This window comes from Chelmon rostratus, chromosome 20, assembly GCF_017976325.1.
Source record: "Chelmon rostratus isolate fCheRos1 chromosome 20, fCheRos1.pri, whole genome shotgun sequence".
Taxonomy (NCBI): domain Eukaryota; kingdom Metazoa; phylum Chordata; class Actinopteri; order Chaetodontiformes; family Chaetodontidae; genus Chelmon; species Chelmon rostratus.
In genome coordinates this window covers 2,517,571-2,535,777 of record NC_055677.1, presented here as the reverse complement: position 1 = coordinate 2,535,777, position 18,207 = coordinate 2,517,571, and the positions used below count along the sequence as shown (strand labels likewise).

At 43.9% G+C, this 18,207-nt stretch overlaps 1 protein-coding gene across 3 annotated transcripts in view; it reads right to left on the bottom strand.

Moving 5' to 3' along the window:
* The window catches only part of LOC121623692 (ribosomal protein S6 kinase alpha-3), a 46,807-nt gene that overhangs the window by 12,020 nt on the left and 16,580 nt on the right, over positions 1-18,207 (bottom strand). For all 3 annotated transcript variants that reach the window (XR_006007847.1, XM_041961072.1, XM_041961071.1), the window contains exons 3-6: positions 2,810-2,926; positions 2,089-2,170; positions 814-894; positions 575-654 (exon numbers count right to left, since the gene is read on the bottom strand). Coding sequence is in view for 2 of the 3 variants with exons in the window: in XM_041961072.1 (XP_041817006.1) it covers positions 575-654; positions 814-894; positions 2,089-2,170; positions 2,810-2,926 (360 nt within the window). In the remaining variant the exon portion in view is untranslated. The remainder of the gene's footprint in view (positions 1-574; positions 655-813; positions 895-2,088; positions 2,171-2,809; positions 2,927-18,207) is intronic.

The following is an 18,207-nucleotide window of genomic DNA, read 5'->3' as shown; positions in this document are numbered from 1 at the left end:
GTACACAGTTTTGTCTCCTGTTCTGTTTTATTCTATCTCAGCTTATTTGTACTTTGAATCTATTTTACTCTTATATTGCCTCGTGTTTCTTTCCTTGGTGCCTTACACGTCTTATGTTAAGTGCTTTTAATTGCCTTGTTGTTCAAAGGTGCTGTGCGAACACTGTAAACCTGCTCTGCCTTTAAACATTCTGGACTCTGAGTTGAAAGCATCTGCACACACGGCGAGGGGCAGACGAGAGGGATCTTTACCGCAGCTCCGTCAAAACGAAACATGCACATCGCGCTCTATTCACCAAACAAATCTGACCATACACATCGTTGAAAGCGAGATATCAAAACCGTGTGGTGATGAAGAAAACGTGGTGTACTGGAGAGGAGGTGAACATGTTTGAATTTGTAAATGAACTGAGGCTGAGGGAGGGATTTTAATTCCCCACTAGAGGCTGAATGATGATATAGTTCCTGTTTTAAATTCTCCAGTTTTTGGTGTTTTCAGACTTTCTTCAGAACAGAATGTTTCAGGTAAATTAGCTGAATCCTAAAGGCCACTCGTTGTGCTGCAAAGGTGCTACCTCCTTAGAGAGACGCGTGAAGAGATCTCCTCCTCGGAGGAAGTCCAGGATCAGGTAGAGCTTCCCCTCAGTCTGAAACGCTGAGGAAGAAAAGAGAGAAGCAAAGAAAATGGATTCAGATTCGATCGAAGGAGTTCGCTGCTTGCTGAACATTTCCACTGCGAGGTGGAGTGATGAGATCTGATTGGCTGGTGCAAAGTTGGTGAGTCATCACGGACGTCTGTTATTGGATGACTCACCGTAGTGCAGTTTGACGATGAAGGGATGGTTGACCTCCACCAGGATGTCTCTCTCCATCTTTGTCCTGACCCGGTCACGCACTGGACACACACACACACACACACAGAGTGGAAAACACATAAATCACCACATAAAGCACTTAGAGAAAAGCCAAAGAAAAACAGCCTCCCTTATTTGGTTTCTGTTTTGGCTGGAGAGACTCCCAGATGGCAGCGGATGAGTAAGTGAATCACAGGGACAGAAGAAGAAAATCACCGACAACAAATTTAAAAACAAGACAGAAAAAAAGCAAAGCAAGACACAAATATTCAGAGGAGAGAAAGAGAGACGCAGACAAAATAAAGGAGTGCTGCATCTTTTTTCCACCAGCAGATGGTGTGTGACTGGAGATGAGTCACTTTGGGAATTTGAATTATTTCTCCTCCTCTCTCCATACGCCTCTTTAGGTCTGTGTATCTCGGGCTGGTCTCATGTTCAAGTGTGAAATTCCATTTTGGGCGATGACGACTGAGCAAACAAAAAACACAACAAATCCCCTCGAGGACAATTCAGTAGCTACAAAGTGAGAGTCCATCCGCAAAAGCTGCGTATTTGATGATGATGGTTAAAAGACAAAACTGCCTTAAAAAGGTTTGTTCAGATTGAGTGACCTCAACTTTATGCAAATGAGTCCATCCAGCGCGATGCAAATCAGATCAAACCAGGCTGATAAAACATGAATGGAGACCCTGGTACTGCGCTGGGAAACGGACAAGCCGAAACCAAGCGCCGCCCAACTCGCAGCACGTCGCCCTGCAGCTTAACAGGGCTAAGAGCAAATTATTCGCTCAGTGAAATGACCAAAACCACCAATGTGTGTTAGTCTGATGCAAACTTTCAAGAACAGCTCATAAATGTGTAGTTTTATTTAGGCAAAGGTTCAGTAAATTTCCTCAAACAGCTGCTCGCTGTAGTTTTTATCAAACAAACAGGAGAAAATAGAGCATCTGTTGGGGACTATTTTCAGCAGCGGATTAATCCACGTTTGGTGCTGTAGTGAGTGTTTGTGGCAGCAGGCCGGTGTGTGTGTGTGTGCGTGTGTGCGACTGAGTCAGAATAACCTGCAGTGTGTGTGTTCATGGTGATGAGGGAACATGTCAGCCAGAGCAACAGTGTGAAGATCTGTCAGACTTTGATGCACACAGTCCCTGTTAGTCGATGGGGGTTTTGGTCTTTTCATGCGGTTTGATGACAATAAGAAGCACAGTAGAGAAAGTTAAGGTCTCTAGTTTTACCTTTCAGTGTAGCTTTCTTCAGGACTTTCATGGCGTACAGCTGACCAGCATCTGGCCCAGTGATCTTCCTCACCAGAAACACCTAAACACACACACACACACACAAAGTGAACAATTAAGTCGGTCTGTTATGTATTTATGTGAGTAATATGTATGTGAGCAGTATAATGTACTGTGCAATTGCTCATTGTAGTATCTAACTATTAATGGTTGCAAAGTTGGCAGAGCGTGTGTGTGTGTGTGTGTGTGTCCATGCTGAATGTAGTGTATGTCACATGTTATCTTTAGTGTGTGTGTGTCAGAGTTTGTTTGGGTTAGCCCCTTTTTCTAGGTCATACTTATGTAGATTAAAATAAACACACACACACACACACACACACACACACACACACACACACACACACACACCTCAAGCGGGAGGCTAATTGTTCATTCATAAAGACGATGATGCTGAGCGGGAGTTTGAAGGGCCCTGAGCCTGCCGTCTCCATGGCAACGGGCTCTCAAACACTGACAACAAGGGAAACATTATGGGGAATTGAGTGGAAAAGAAGCCCACTCTCACACACACTTAAGCCCACTCACACACAATCAATGACAGGTATATCAACACACACAGACACACACACACACACACAGTCACACACAGACACACACAGACACACACAGACACACACACAGACACACACACAGACACACACACACACACACACACACACACCTTGCCGAAGGAGCCCTGTCCCAGGACTTTGCGTAGCTCGAACTGTCGTGGGTCGGCCTTCTCGGACCCCTCCTTCACATGGTGAGTGATGCTGATCTCCTTGATTGGCACATCATCCTGTAACACACACAGACACACACACGACAGGGTCGAGGTCATCATGACTGTCTGAACGTCACACTCTTTAAACTACACGTTTGTCTGTGGCGGATAAATCAATAACGCTGATTGGCCACTAACTTTTTGGATGACGACACATTTCAATCTCTCTGTAAAAGCCCCTGTTTGGGGATATGATGTGTTGCCACCTATTAGACCACTGGCTGTATTAAACCAAGGATTTTCCTTTTTAATTTCAATAAGCAGTGCTACTTTATTTTCATATGATGACACTGAATATTCACTGCTGCTTTTCTTTGTCTTAAATGATAGAAAACTGGACAAACATGACGTTTGCAGACGTCACCTCGCAGACTATGGGACCTTGTGATGGACATTTTTCACAGTTTTCTTACATTCTATAGACCAAACCATGAATTGATTATTAATCAAATAATCACCAGATTAACTGATAGTGAAATCAATCATTAGTTGCAGTCCTAGGACATATGTTTTAATAGAGATATGTAAGAAAGCACACATCAGCCAATATATTGCTATCTATTTTTTAAATCTCTACATGATATATAGAGAACATTAGAATAAACAGTACATATACTACGATGGCCACCAATCAAAACAATAAACTGTTGAGTGGCTGCAGCATCCAAACTCCTACGGCTCTGCTGTCCAGATAGTTAACTGGCCTAAAGTAACTGGACGGTTCATTTGGCTGTAAGGACACAATCTGATGTCATCTCACACATTTGCTTTGCATCAGATTCGACACAGGAAGCAGCAGTGAAACATGGAGAGTGACGTAGTGCCTGTGCTGGAAATACCTGGCACCTAAAACTAATGACAGCATTATAAATATATAGAATCACATGACAGAGAAAGTTGCATCTACCTTAAAACATTAAATTGAGAATAGGAGGCCAAAAGTTTGTGGACATCCAGATGTTATGGTCGGTTTAGACTGGCAGTCCAAATCCAGACTAATATTAGAAACTCTGGACAGTAAAAAAAACACATGAAATGTGATTTTTGCAAAACCAAATTTCTACAGATGCGTCTCAGTTCCGACGCTCAGGCTCCACAAACTGGACTTCAAAACCTCAAACTAAGTGGGGCCCCTAATAGTTAAATTTAAGTGGCTCTAATTGATATTTTTTACAATAAACTAATGACGATGTGACAATGCCTGAGTTTTCCTAGGTGCCCCAAATAACTAAATCCCTCCCTGTCTGCTTTCCCATCCTCTTAATAATGTGGTGACCCCTAAAATTTATCTTGTGACTCTTCTCTGATTGGTAACCACTGGTCTAAAATACCACCGCATGCTGCGGCATTAAGATTTCCCTTAATAAGGACGTCAATGTCTAACCCACATCAGGAAAAACAGATAAAAAAGTATGTACTCAGGGGTGTCCGCATACTTTTGACCACATACAAAGCATTTCATCAACTTGCGAAAGCAAAGGAAGCGTTTTGTTAACATCACTGATAGTTCATGCCTTTAAATTCACCAATGAGAGGCGACTTCACAATGCTCTGGTAAAAATGTAGTCATTACAGAGACAGACCAATTTCTAGACATATTTTTAGCCTCAATGGACCTGAATGCAATGCAGACCCTGAGCCACAAGACAGGGTGAGGTCTGAGGAAGTTTCTTCTCTACTAACAGTGGAGTTAAGTCTCATGTATGTCAACGCTACGACAGTTGATCTCTGCTACGCCAAACATCACACTGAGTGGAGCGAGTTCAGGCATGTTCGCTGGGTGTTTCGTAGAAAAGCATTCTGGGAAACGCAGTATATAAAGAAGCTGGCGGGCAGGTAAATCAAAAATAAACAACACCCAAAGAGCGCTGTTATCAGTGTGAGAATGCTTTCCTGTCGTCCAGTCTTCTGCACGTCTCAGTGATTCACAACAGGTTGAGCAGGATTCCTCGAATGTTCGTCATGCGCTCAGCGGGAAATTACAACGCACACACACACACTCAAATGGGACACACACACACACACTCAAATGGGACACACACGCAAATGCACAGTTGTCATGGAGCCACCCCCGATACCTGCTTCCTGCTGTAGCTGAGTGACTAATGATACCATACTGTGTGTGTGTGTGTGTGTGTGTGTGTGTGTGTGTGTGTGCGCTCAGTGACACCCTCCCTCTGTCAAACTCTTTCTAGAGCTTCCTCGCTGCTCTTGCTTTGTGTACTCAGGATATCGATGCAATAAACAGGTAAACACATCCAGACTGCATTTCCTGCCGTCACCATCCTCTGCCTGCCTTCCCATCATCCTCTCTGCTCTGCGCTCCCCAGTCCGACCTCCATCTCTGTCTTTCACCCCTTTCTCTTACTTCTAATGCTTCCCTCCCTCCTCCCTCCCTACCTGCAGTTCCCAGGTGGGTGACCTGTTGGCTGCCGGGTGTCCCAGTGCATTGTGGGTCCTGTAGTCCCGACTGCGGCTGAGGCTCTGTGGCGCTAACATGCTCCTGTGCATCGACTGCCAGGCTACAGGATGGAGCTGACGCCAGCTTCTGCTCGTCCCTGACACTTCCTCCTCTCTCTCTCTCCCTCTGTTTCTACCTCTCTCTCCCACTTTGTCTCTCCCACAGAGAAATCCTCGCCTCCCTCCCTCCTTTCCTCCCTTGTTCCCTCCTACTTCCTCGCTTTTTCTATCTTTACGTGAACCGTTCTCACCTCTCCTCTCCGGTTTGCTCCTCTCTCTCTCTCTCATTCTCTATCTTCCTTATTCCTCATGGGAAAAAGGTCGTAGATGGGAGGAGAGGCTGCGTGTGCAGTGCTGGAGGTAGTATTCAGACACTTCACTGAAGTTAAAGTACGTCACTATAAAATACTACATTTCAAGTAGAAGTCTTGCCTTCAGAATTTTACTTCTGTAAAAATGTTATCAGTAAAATGTACTTAAAGCATGAAAAGTAAAAGTAGTATAATGCAGTGCACTATATTACTATACAGCCAAGCCAGAGGGGACGTTCTACATAACATACTGGATTATTCTTTTATTGTCTCAGAGGGATCACTGTCTGCCTCTTGACCATGCAATTAAATCTCACAAACTATATAATCGATAGTATTCAGATTGTTACAGGCACAATGTTTAAGCAGTGTTTTCATTTACAATTTTCACTAAAATGCAACTAGTATTCACAGTTCTCAGATAGCAGTGAGTACAGTACAGTACTTTAAGACAGTCATACTTTCCTAATCCTCTCATCTTGGGCTGGTTATCAATCCTCAAAACTGTTTGGTGCAGAGGAAAATTTGTTCTAGTAGAGAATATCAAAAAGCGTACATCTGTAATCTTGTTTAATTAGTCGTTAATCAGACGGTTCCTGTTTTAAATCAAACATTTGACTGCATTTTATTTTGTCTTGTGCCGTTTGTGCTGAAACATTTCAGAGCTTTGGCTTGTTTTTGTTAAATGGAGAAAAAAGGGTGTTATTTCTGAATGCAGGTCGTCCATAAAACACCCGACATCCGCAGAAAATCAGGTATTATATCAGCAGTACTTCATAAGAATCACACAGCCAAACACATGCACACAAACATGAGATTCACACTGCATGTCATCTGCGCCAAATGTGGAACATCACAGCGCCGCGTGTGAATGAGATTCCTCATCCGGACTGAAGAGATCGAACGCGAGGCCCCTGAACGCAGCTCGGCGCTCAGAGCCGCGGTCAGCTGATCAACCAACAAAAACGCTTGGACGCTGCCGACTGTCTGCGAAAATAGATCGTGAAATGTTTGAAAGGCTGCGGAGTTTAAGAATGTTGACATTTCAAGTGTGTGTGTGTGTGTGTGTGTGTGTGTGTGAGTCAGAACACAGATGGAGAATCAGAGCCGAAGCGACAGGATGCTCATGTAGCACCTCTTAATCACAGGATTAAAACTGCAAACCCTGCACCTGTGCTCTGAACACACACACACACACACACACACACAAAATAACATATATGTACACACCTGCATGCGCCCACACACACACTTTACCTGCCTCTCGAACCTGTTATTGTCCCTGTTATCTTTTATTTCCATCTCAACTGTGCACAGAAACACACCAACAAGCACACTCACAAACAAACAGAACACACACACACACAAACAGAAAACACAAACACACACACACACACACACAAACACAAACACAAACACAAGTACAGCTTCCAGCTCAACTCTTCCGCTGACTATGACACAACATTTCTGTCACACACACACACACACACACACACACACACACACACACACACACACACACACACACACACACACACACACACACACACACACACAGGAAATAAGAACAATGTCACTGGTGGTAAATCTAAGCTGTTAGTCTACTTTGCAGCTCTTACTGGGAATGTTTAGTTACTTTAGCCTTTAATCAACTGAATTATTTTCTAATCGGTGCAGGCTGTAAGAAAGGTCACCATCCTCAGGTGTGCAAGCTGTCAAAGCAGGTGAAGTGCTGTGCTGTCAGGTAGTCCTGAACAGTGATCTGAGCAGAGAGGCTGGGTGAGATCAGAAAACTCTCCTTGTTTTGTTCTCTGTTGGAGGCTGCGTCGTTCCAATAAAAAAACACTTATTTCATCAAGATATCAGGTTAAAACTAATAAGACAGCTTGAAATTTTACGTCTGACTCTCCTCCTGACCCCTGTTCGCTCTCTTTGTCCATTTTTAGCGACGCTGACTCTGTTTTTGTGAAGTGTGATCTGTGGCAATAACATCACCTAAATCAGAAAAATGGGATTTATTCCGCTCACAGTTGTAATTTCCATCACTTTCCCGCAAGCTTCTCTCTTATTTTGAAAACTGTCTCCATCATAAATATGAGGCAGTCATTCACCCTGATATCTTTACTGACAAGCAGAGCTACTAAAACAAACACGGCGCTCATCACCAGTGAGGTGAACATCCATCAGTCACACAGCTGGAGAGGACGCAGCACAGCAGCCCTGCAACACTTCTATCATCTGTCCACCATCACGTCTAATTAAGAGGTCTCATGAGCCGAGTGAATCGGTATGATGTCGTTAAACTGGTCTGCACACAGCAGCAGACCTCCCCGACGGACACATTTCAGCCATCATATCAAATTAACATAAACTCTGCGCGCGTTTTTAACCTCTGCTGCGACGGGGGGGGGGATCAACACGAGTCGGCGTGTGTCAGCGGAGAGATTTTCTTATTATGAAGAATTTCTGAAGAACAGGGAGTAGTGTACGCAGTCACGTTAGGGTGGGAATAACAGTTTGTGATATACTGAGCCTACAGTTTGTCAGTGCCAACCAGTCCAATCCAGTAACAGCAATGTCTGAGGACACGTCAGAGTTAGAGAGGGGTAGTGGTAACCCCCAACTCCTCCCACTGCCCACACACACGCACACACACACACACACAGACAAATGTTTGTAAGTAGGTTACCTACATCACAAACACATGTAAATTTGCAGTACTTTTTCCCCACACAATCCCCAGAATTAAAAGGTGATCAAGTCTGCCGTTTGTCAGAATAAACATAAAGCAATTCATGGTTTAAAAAAAAAGAAGTGCCATCTGGTTTCTGAAATAGCACTACAAACATAAACACCGAGCTGAGATCTGACTCAAACAGTTCAATATCATGAAGCTGGAGATCCTTTCTGCTACCTCCTCATCTGAGAAGTCACCGCCGTTCACACGCCGACTCCATGCTTCCAAACTTTTCCAGATAAAGCAGAAATTCCCATCACATATCCAGCAGCTCACATCTGGAGCTTCTATGAAGGTTTTTGAATGAAGCTACAAAAGACATTCAAAGGACGAGGTGTAACACAAAGTTACGGTCTAACTTGTTTTGACCGTCATGAGAACAGCTGGCACAGATAAACATGCTTTGTTGACCTTAAATGAACACTAATCTGTCATTGTCTGACTCGTAGCGTGAGAGCGATAAGATAAAAACTACCTGGAGGTGACCCGAGCAGATGCACCAAAGCTCAGCTCACACACTCAGGACTACTCACAGCCATGCTGGTGTGTGCTGGTCCACAACAGCCTAAAACTGTCCCCCCACTTTTCCTGTTTAACGGCCCGGGCCGCTCCCGGCGGACGCCGTCAAGGGTCTGAGCCTGTCGCTGGCGGTCGCCATCGGTCCCGGCGAGCAGCAGAAGACGTCGGAGCGCCTTCAGCTGACCCCTTAGCGCTCTGACGAGGCCGGTAACGGCGCGCACACACGCCGGCTTGGCCCCCGCCAGGCAGTGTGTCATCACGAAGTGAGCTGAGAAGCTGGGAGTCGTTGTCTGGAGTAACGGCGTGGCAGCGAATGACTTGGACTGGGACAGGCAAACGAGTGTGAATCAGTGTGAGGGGATACCCAGAGGAAGGGGAGGGGAGGGAGGGGGGTGATCCAAATTGGGATGGGAAGCGGGATCTCCCCCGACCCCCCCTCCCCTCCAGTAACATGCAGCTGTAACCTTCCACCCAGTGTTTCCATCAGGTGTCCTGGAGATCCCCGTTTCCTCCACACTCTCATAACTGGCTGACCAATGACTGAATCCCACGAGGAGAAGAAGTCCCACACACACTCAGGGTTTCAGAGCAGCTTCCATCAGTCCAGTCAGAAATATGAATTAATCTGAACATTACATTTACAATTATATAAAACACAAAAAAGCAGCAAATCCTCACATTTGAGAAGCTCAAACTAGATCACATTTACCAAAATATTTTCATTTTTAGTGAATTTTCTGTCGGTCTACTAACTGATTAATTACTTGCTTCAGCACGAGTTGATTTACTTTAATTAAAAACATACAAAACTTTTTAAGACAGTTAAAATCACATGTTGTTAGAATCCGTTCTGAACACCATCAACATCAGTTACTGTATATTTGGCCAATTTTAATCAATTGATTTGAGCTTCATTACGTAGAACTGATGCCATGTTTCCAGTGCATGGTGTGGCTCTGCACCCCTCGACTTCATTTACAACATAACGTTGATATGATTAACGATTTCAACTGTAACTAGAAACAGATTTTAGATGTGTGATGGGTTTTTGGTGCAGGACGTGTTAACATTTGCAATTTCTTGGCAGACGATATTGTCTTATTTATTTAAATCTAATCATTCACATCTACTCGTACATTAACTCCATAATATCTCAGCTCTGATCCTTGTTTAACTGATAAATGATGAAATTTGTCTGTTTTACATGATCTTCCTCTCTAAACTAAACATACACATACCAAAGAGACACACACACACACACACACACACACACACACACACACACACACACACACACACACACCCAACACTCTGAAACCCACTCAAACAGTCCAACACACTCCAACAGAGACACAGTGTGGATGCAGACAGTCCCCACCCAAAATCCTCCACCTGTCACCCTCCCCCAGCAAACACAATGTACACAATGCCAGTGAGGGCCGTCGACCGGATGTGTGACATTTCTTGGATTACCTCCACCTGTTGTCGCCTTCCCTCAGCGTGCGCTGGTTTCCACGCCAGCGAGGACAAAAACAAGGTGGACTGTGCCGAACACACAACGAGCACCACCAGTTCTTGGTGAACTATTGATTAATCAATACTTTGCACATTGACCAACTCAGCTCCGAGCATGAAGGGCAGCCGAGAGGGTCCGGCATCATGTTTTCTTGCTCACTGGGCCACCGTGCAGGCAGTTCATGATGTTTGATCTACCATAGGTCCATCCAGGAGGGCACACCGGCACCAGCTGGTGAAGGAGGTGGAACATTTAGCAGTTTAAAAGCCACAGACCTTCAGGAGCTATAAGGATTATTATCATGTTACTCTGTGACTGCTGGAAGTGTAAACAGCTACCGTTTGCTAACACATTAGCCATTGCAACTTTAAAAGGCTTTTTTATGTTAGAGGGGCGTCTCTTTCAGCTTGTTGTGAAGTTCTTCTGACGCCCAAGTAGCCAAAAAAAGTCTGTATATTCTGGCTTTAAGTGTGTACAGACAAATATGAAAGAACAGTCTTGTTCACAGGCTATTGATACTGGCTGGCTTCTTATGATTCAATGCAGTCTGTTAACCTTTTAGCACGCAGCTAATTCTCAACAACATGAAGTTAAAGCAGGAGCCACCAGGCTCTACTCATTTATTTTAGATTAACGGAACAATCCTCTGCATGCTCCTTTAGACAACTTCACACAGCTACCTGAGAGGTAAATTTAGTTTGCCTTGGAAAGGAAGGAGTACTTGGCAGTGAATGTATTGCAATGATGGATAGCAAGCGTCAGAGTGTGTGAGAGTGTGTGAGAGTGTGTGTGAGACAGAGAGAGAGCAAATGAGACAAAAGTGACGCCACATTTCCTGCGTCACCTGCATATCCCTTATTAACTCTGCTAATAAAAATAGATGCAAGTGGGACTTTGGTAATAATACCAACCAGACTGTTGTTATGTATTCTTATCCCTATAGTCTGTGTGTGTGTGTGTGTGTGTGTGTGTGTGTGTGTGTGTGTGTGTGTGTGTGTGAGATAGAGAGAGACACTGAAATTGTAGGTTGCTTTAAAATCCTGGTGATCTAAAGCTTTCCCTGTTGTTGCTCTCTGTGTGTGTCACATCAACGAAACAGTTCAAATGTCAATGCAATGTAAATGTGTGTGTGTGTGTGTGTGTGTGTGTGTGTGTGTGTGTGTGTGTGTGTGTGTGTGTGTGTGTGTAAAGCTTCTCCATGGCAGCAGCTATCACGGATTGAGCAAGCGGGATGCCATTCCAGACAATCTGCACCCCCTAAGCCTGTTACGCAATCAAATTAACAGGCCGGATGGTCACCACGCACACACACACACACGCACACACACACACACACACACACACGCACGCACGCACACACACACACAAACGCGCACACGCGCACACACACACAGGATTTGTCAGGTTAGAGGCATAAAGTGCATTTCCGTTGGCCTTGCTCGAGTCTCAAATAAAACACACACTCAAATAAAACACACACACACGCACGCACACACGCACGCACACACACACAGTCACCTGTCAAAGATCACAGAGTTCAGCAGTAAAATGTTTACATGAAGGTATTTAAAATGATCGACGAACATTTCAACACATCAACTAAATATTAGAGTTTATAAGCTCACACACACACACACACTCGCACGCACACACACACACACACACAGGCAGTTTCTTAGGAGCTGCGACAGCCGCCGTGACTGAAGAGAGGAAAAGAGCTCCACCTACAGAAATTCAAACCACATCAACAGAAAATCCAAACGGAGACGTCGCAGACTCCCACAGTGTCTGACTGTCAGGTGATCTCTGGGAAGTGTAGTGCAGCTGATTACCACTGATTCACACACTGAACAGAAAGAACAACGTGGATCCTGCAGAGACGTTAATGACTTCAGCAACGGTCAAGAATGACCAGACACGTAGGCCTGGGTGATCAGGTGTCTTTAATTAGCTTCTATCATTAGATTTTCTACTGATCGCTTGTGTTTGGACACCTGTATATGTATTTTCTCTTTTCACTGGGTATGTAAGTGTAGCAAACATCTCCTAATTGCTATGATACTAGTTTAATATTAAAAAATAAACATTAATAAAACATATATGAGGCATGTTTTTATAGATTTATCATGGTATAGTATATTTGCTGGAAAAGCCATTGAGAAACTGAAACTGACAAAAAAAACATGTTTTTATAAAGTAGTCCTGGTGATTTATCTGCAAAAGATTTATCCCAAAGATTATACACATTTCTCCATTTGAATTCATGAATCTCTTTATTTTCAAGGTGTAAGGTGGGTGGGAAGACACTACCCAGGATCCCATAAGACAGAAATAGGAGTTAAGGAAAGAACTAATGGAAGAAAGACAACAGACCAAAAGAAAATACCGGAGAAGAAAGACGATGTGGGAGGATAAGAGATGGAAGAGAGAGGCGGATATGATTTACAGCAGAGGCCAAACTTTATAGTACAGAGAGAGAGAGAGGGGGCATTAAGTATAGATGAGGAGGAGCAGAGGGAGGACATCATCATTTATTCAGGAGCTGGCAAGACAAGATCCTCAATCACAGCTCTGCACACACACACACACACACACACACACGCACCTTCATCCGCTGCTACTGAGACTGTGTGTGTGTGTGTGTGTGTGTCCTTTTCCTTCATTCTGCTGTTAACTGATCTACCAAGAAGTGCACAGAGGTAAAAACACTGAAGGGATTCAGACGACAGAGACAGAGCAGAGAGCTGGAGGACATTATTTCTGCTGTGGAAACCAAAGTCTGACAGATAAAGTAGGGAGACTGACATTTGTTTAATTTTCAGGTTTCGTTCCAAACTACAACAAACAGTTTTAGAAAATTTCTGGTTCCTGCCTCTGATTGGCTAGGTCACAGAGGTCATGCCCTTTGTCACATTCCTGGGATTTTGGGAACATATATATTATACGTGTCGGTTTTTGTAAGGTTGATGTTCATATTCTTTACACTAATTATCTCAAAATTGGATTGTTTTTAGGAACAAACACCAGAAATACATATCTGACAACACAGAGAAAGCTTTGACACAACACTTAGACTATGATTTAGGGAAAATGAATTGGTGAAATGAATAAGTGACATATAATTTTTGTTTTTGTTTTTTTAATACTCTCTTTTCTTTCGTTTTCTTCTGGCGACAAGTCAAAAAACTTGTAGGTGGGTGTCACTGTGCCCAGGAAATATAGACTATTTCTAAATTTTGTTAAGTGCAGGAGATGTTGTGATACTGTTGTTAATGCTGATACAGAAATCCATTTGATCAATATCTCCAACCCCCAAAACTACAGTGAGTTTAAATTATCCAGGTGACTCAATGTGACACAATGAGGAAATCATGAAAGGAAAACTTCCCAGGACCAGTGGATCGTCCACGACAGACAGAGAGAGGGACAGGGCGAGAGACATCAGCTGAGAGAGAGAGGGAGAGAAACAGAGAGGGAGAGAGAGAGGGGGAGAGGGGGGCACAGAAAGAGAGAGAGAGAGAGAGACAGAAAGGGACAGGGCGAGAGACATCAGCTGAGAGAGAGAGGGGGGGCACAGAGAGAAAGAGAGAGAGAGAAAGAGAGAGAGGGAGAGAGAGAGAGAGACAGGGAAAGAGAGAGAGGAAGAGAGAGAGACAGAGAGAGAGACAGAGAGAGACAGGGAAAGAGAAAGAGAGACAGACAGAGAGAGAGAGAGAGAGACAGGGAAAGAGAAAGAGAGGGAGAGAGAGAGAGACAGAGAGAGAGACAGAGAGAGAAAGAGAGAGAGAGAGACAGAGAGAGAGAGAAAAGAGAGAGAGAAAGAGACAGAGAGAGACAGAGAGAGAGAGAGACAGAGAGAGAGAGAGAAAGAGAGAGAGAGGGAGAGAGAGAGACAGAGACAGAGAGAGAAAGAGAGAGAGAGAGAGAGTGGGGGAGAGAGAGAGAGACAGAGAGATGGTAAAGGGCCAAGAGAGTAAAAGAAAGTGAGACAGGGATAGAGAGGGAGGTATGAGGACGGGGGACAGCTCGGAGACGAGAAAACTTTGTCGCCATGCCAACCAAGTTACCATGGTAATCTGTCCATAAAACACACACATACACACACAAACAGCCCTCGCTGTGATCTGTTGGACAGTACAGCCCCTGTCTGCGGGCTTGTCCGTCCACCCTCTCTCTTTTTTCCATCTTCCTGTCGGTCTCTACCTCGCTCTACCTCTCTGTCTTCACTCCTTCCTCTCTTCCCGCTCTCTGTGTCCTCCCCCCTCTCTCTCCCCTCATTAGTGCAAATCAAAGCGCTTCATCTGTTGCCAATCGAGCCTGTCTGATCAGGACGAGGGAGCCTCTTAATTACATCTCACACACACACAAATATGCAACATGTGAGAGTGCAAGCCATCACTGCACTACAGGGGAAAGCAATAAATGATCACTCGCTCCCTTTAAACCACATTTCAAATCATTTCTGCAGAAGTCGCCGCACTTCTCACTATGCAGAGACATAACTAGGAAAATTAGGAAATATTACAGCAAAGAAATGGTAGAATCCACACCCGGATTTTAGTATTGGGGGCAAATGTGCACAACTCTGCAGAGAAAGCACACTTACATTCGGGCTGCACGGTATTTTTTAATATATTGTGATGTGAAACAATACAGGAAATTTCACCAGATGCATGCAGCGTGTTACTCATGCACACAAATACAACTAACAATCTGAATTTTCATCATTTGGGTACTTTAAAAATCTTCTTCTCCCACACTTACTTGGGCCCTCTGCCACCCCTCCCAGTGCGCCGTGCAATGTGACTGTACGTGTGCACATCGCGATGCTGATGCTGAAACAATACAATGTGCAGCCCTAACTTACATCTTCCTCAGGATCACCAAAGGTCGGACATTTTCTTCAGCATCGAAGGAAATCCAGGTGATTGTTGTCTCGACAGGTTAAACAGGGACTGATCATAGCTAATGCAGCGTCGCTGTTCCTGGTGCAGATTTACTTACACACAAACAATCAAATAAAACAAGTCTCAGGTGCAGCCCTGACTCCATGGCAACATTCGCCTTTTCGTTTACATCACCAAAAGCATGATGGGAACCCTGTGGGAAACACTAATATCACATCACATCTATCCTGAGGGGAAAGTTACATACGGAAAAACAGGAGCTCCAAAACTCATGAGCAGCTTCTTCTTTTGTTGTTTTACATTTTCAGTACATTAAAATTTTACCACCTACTGTTCCACCCACAGGATGCTAAAGCTATGACTCTCATGGACAGCTAAGACACAAATAAGAAAAACTGGGATATGTGTTCATAGATTAGACATACTTCAGTAAGAACAAAACAGGTCAAATACTCACAGCACAGTACACAACTGAAACCTTCTGTAACAGGGTGTCGCCCTGCCTGCTTTTGTTTGTATTTATCATCCATCTCCTTTGGACAAACAATATCAACTGTTAAACTATCAGCATGGCTCTTACACTCAATCAAACTGGTACTTCATTTATCCCTATATGTGTATATATATATATATATATATATATATATATATATCCCTATATATATATATATATCCCTATATATATATATATATATATATATATCCCTATATATATATATATATATATATATATATCCATATATATATATATATATATACAGGTAAAAAGAAAATCCAGGTTCTCCAGGTATTTTATAGCTTAGCTAGGCCTCAAAACACCCCCGCTATCAGGAAAATAACTGCATTTTTACTGACTAAAACAGTTATAATGTTCAAGAATAAACAACAGCCACCATATATGTCATTAGTGTGTCTGTCGTTAGGACTGTCATCTGAGGCCGCAACTACCAATCATTTTCAACAAATCAATTAATTGTTTTGTATATCACTGCTCATCCCATCAAAATAATTCCATATACATTTTCAACAAACTGATGACTGACAGACACATTCAAGCTCTACAGTGATGATGAGAAGAGATGCATCGGGGTCTGACTGTCTAACCACCTCATCTAAATTATTTCTTGGGCAAAACTTTGAATTTCAAGTTGCATAACATTTGTTTTGAATCACTAAAACTGTCTCTGAACGTGTAAAATATCGCTTACATGCTAACAGATGATATTTCTGATGATATTGCCTATAGCAAAGGTGTGTAGTGAGCAAAAACCCTTTTGGGGTTTAAAGGGCCAAAACAAGATTAATTCACTCTATCACCAAAGCACAGTCACATGTCTGCCCTCAACATCCCGCCAGCTACCTCTATGAGGCATGTTTCCTATCTTAAACCAAGAGCAGAGGAGAAATATGAGAGCAGACGTCTGACGAGCGCACCTGAGTGTGAGGAGAAAGACTGAAGCTGGAGCGCAGGAAATCTGTGCGAGCAGCAGAAGACGAGTGCAAGCATACCGTCTGAGCACAAGCAGAGGTGAGGGCGGGCTTTCGAGGGAAAGCATTGCAAACTCTGAACGCTGAATCGCCGAGTCATGCAGTCAAATTGAAAGGCCACGCTCTTGAATAGATAGGAAAAGAGACACTAGACCTGAAACACACACAGAGGCACCAAGAACAATATGACCAGACTGAGAGCATGAGAACGGCAAACGGTCTGCCTGAATCACAACCAACGAAACGCCGCCAGCCTGCAAACGACAATCTGTGATAACAGCCCGCGTCTCTGCATAATGTGTGTGTGTGTGTGTGTGTGATCTGTTTGTGTGTGCATGTAAATCGTACCTGGAATTGCCGGTTCCTAATGTGAAATAAAAGTGTCTTCATCGTGCTCCTCGCCTGTCACAACGCCTCTCAAAGCGATTAACTGACAAACTCATTGCAGTGCACAGCGCCGAGGGCAACACATACACGCACGCACGCACACACACACACACACACACAGGAAGGCCCTCCAGCTGTTCATCGTGGCGATTAAAGCATGTCCTGTCATTGTTTCCCCGGCAACATCTGCACAGGAAGGCACACATCTGTCCATGGAGGCCCCCCCCCCAGCAGCCCCACACCACCCATGTCACCGTGGAGACAGGCCGGAAGGCGGTGGACATGACAAACTTTAAATCAACTTCTTCCTCGGCCATGTTTGTTCGTGTTTGCATGAAGCATCGTGTGATAAATGACTCAGGAGCCTGTGAGCGACAGTCGTGTGATTTCCCACAGGTCTGTTAATGCATCATCTCTCTAATCAACATGCTTGTATTATGTGATAAAAATCACATTCTGACGAGAAATCACAATTAAACAAAAAAAACTTAGCAAATCCCACTAAAGAGGAGAGGAAATTAAAGGAAAAAAGGAGGAGAAAAGACAGAGGAGAGGAAAGCAATAGAGAAGAGAGAGAAGGACAGAAGAGAAAACTGAAGGAGAGGAGAGGAAAGGAAAGATGAGAGGAGAGGACAGGGTGAACAAAGAGGAGAGGGAAGAACAATAAAAGAGAGGAAATGAGAGGAGTGCAAAGGAAAAGAAAATAAAGGACAGGAAAGACATGGAGACAAGAGGAGATGAAAGAAAAGAAATGCAGAGGAGGAGAAAAGGAAGGAATGGATCGAGTAGAGGAAAGAAAAAAGGAAAGACAATCAAAGGAAAGGAAAGAGAGGGGAGAGGAGATTAGAAGATAGAGGGGATAGATAGAGGAGAGGGAGCAAAGGGAAGGGAAGACAGAAGAGAGGAGAGGAAATGAAAATAAAAGAACAGAGGAGGGAAAAGAGGGAGAGCAAAGGAAAGGAAAGGAACTG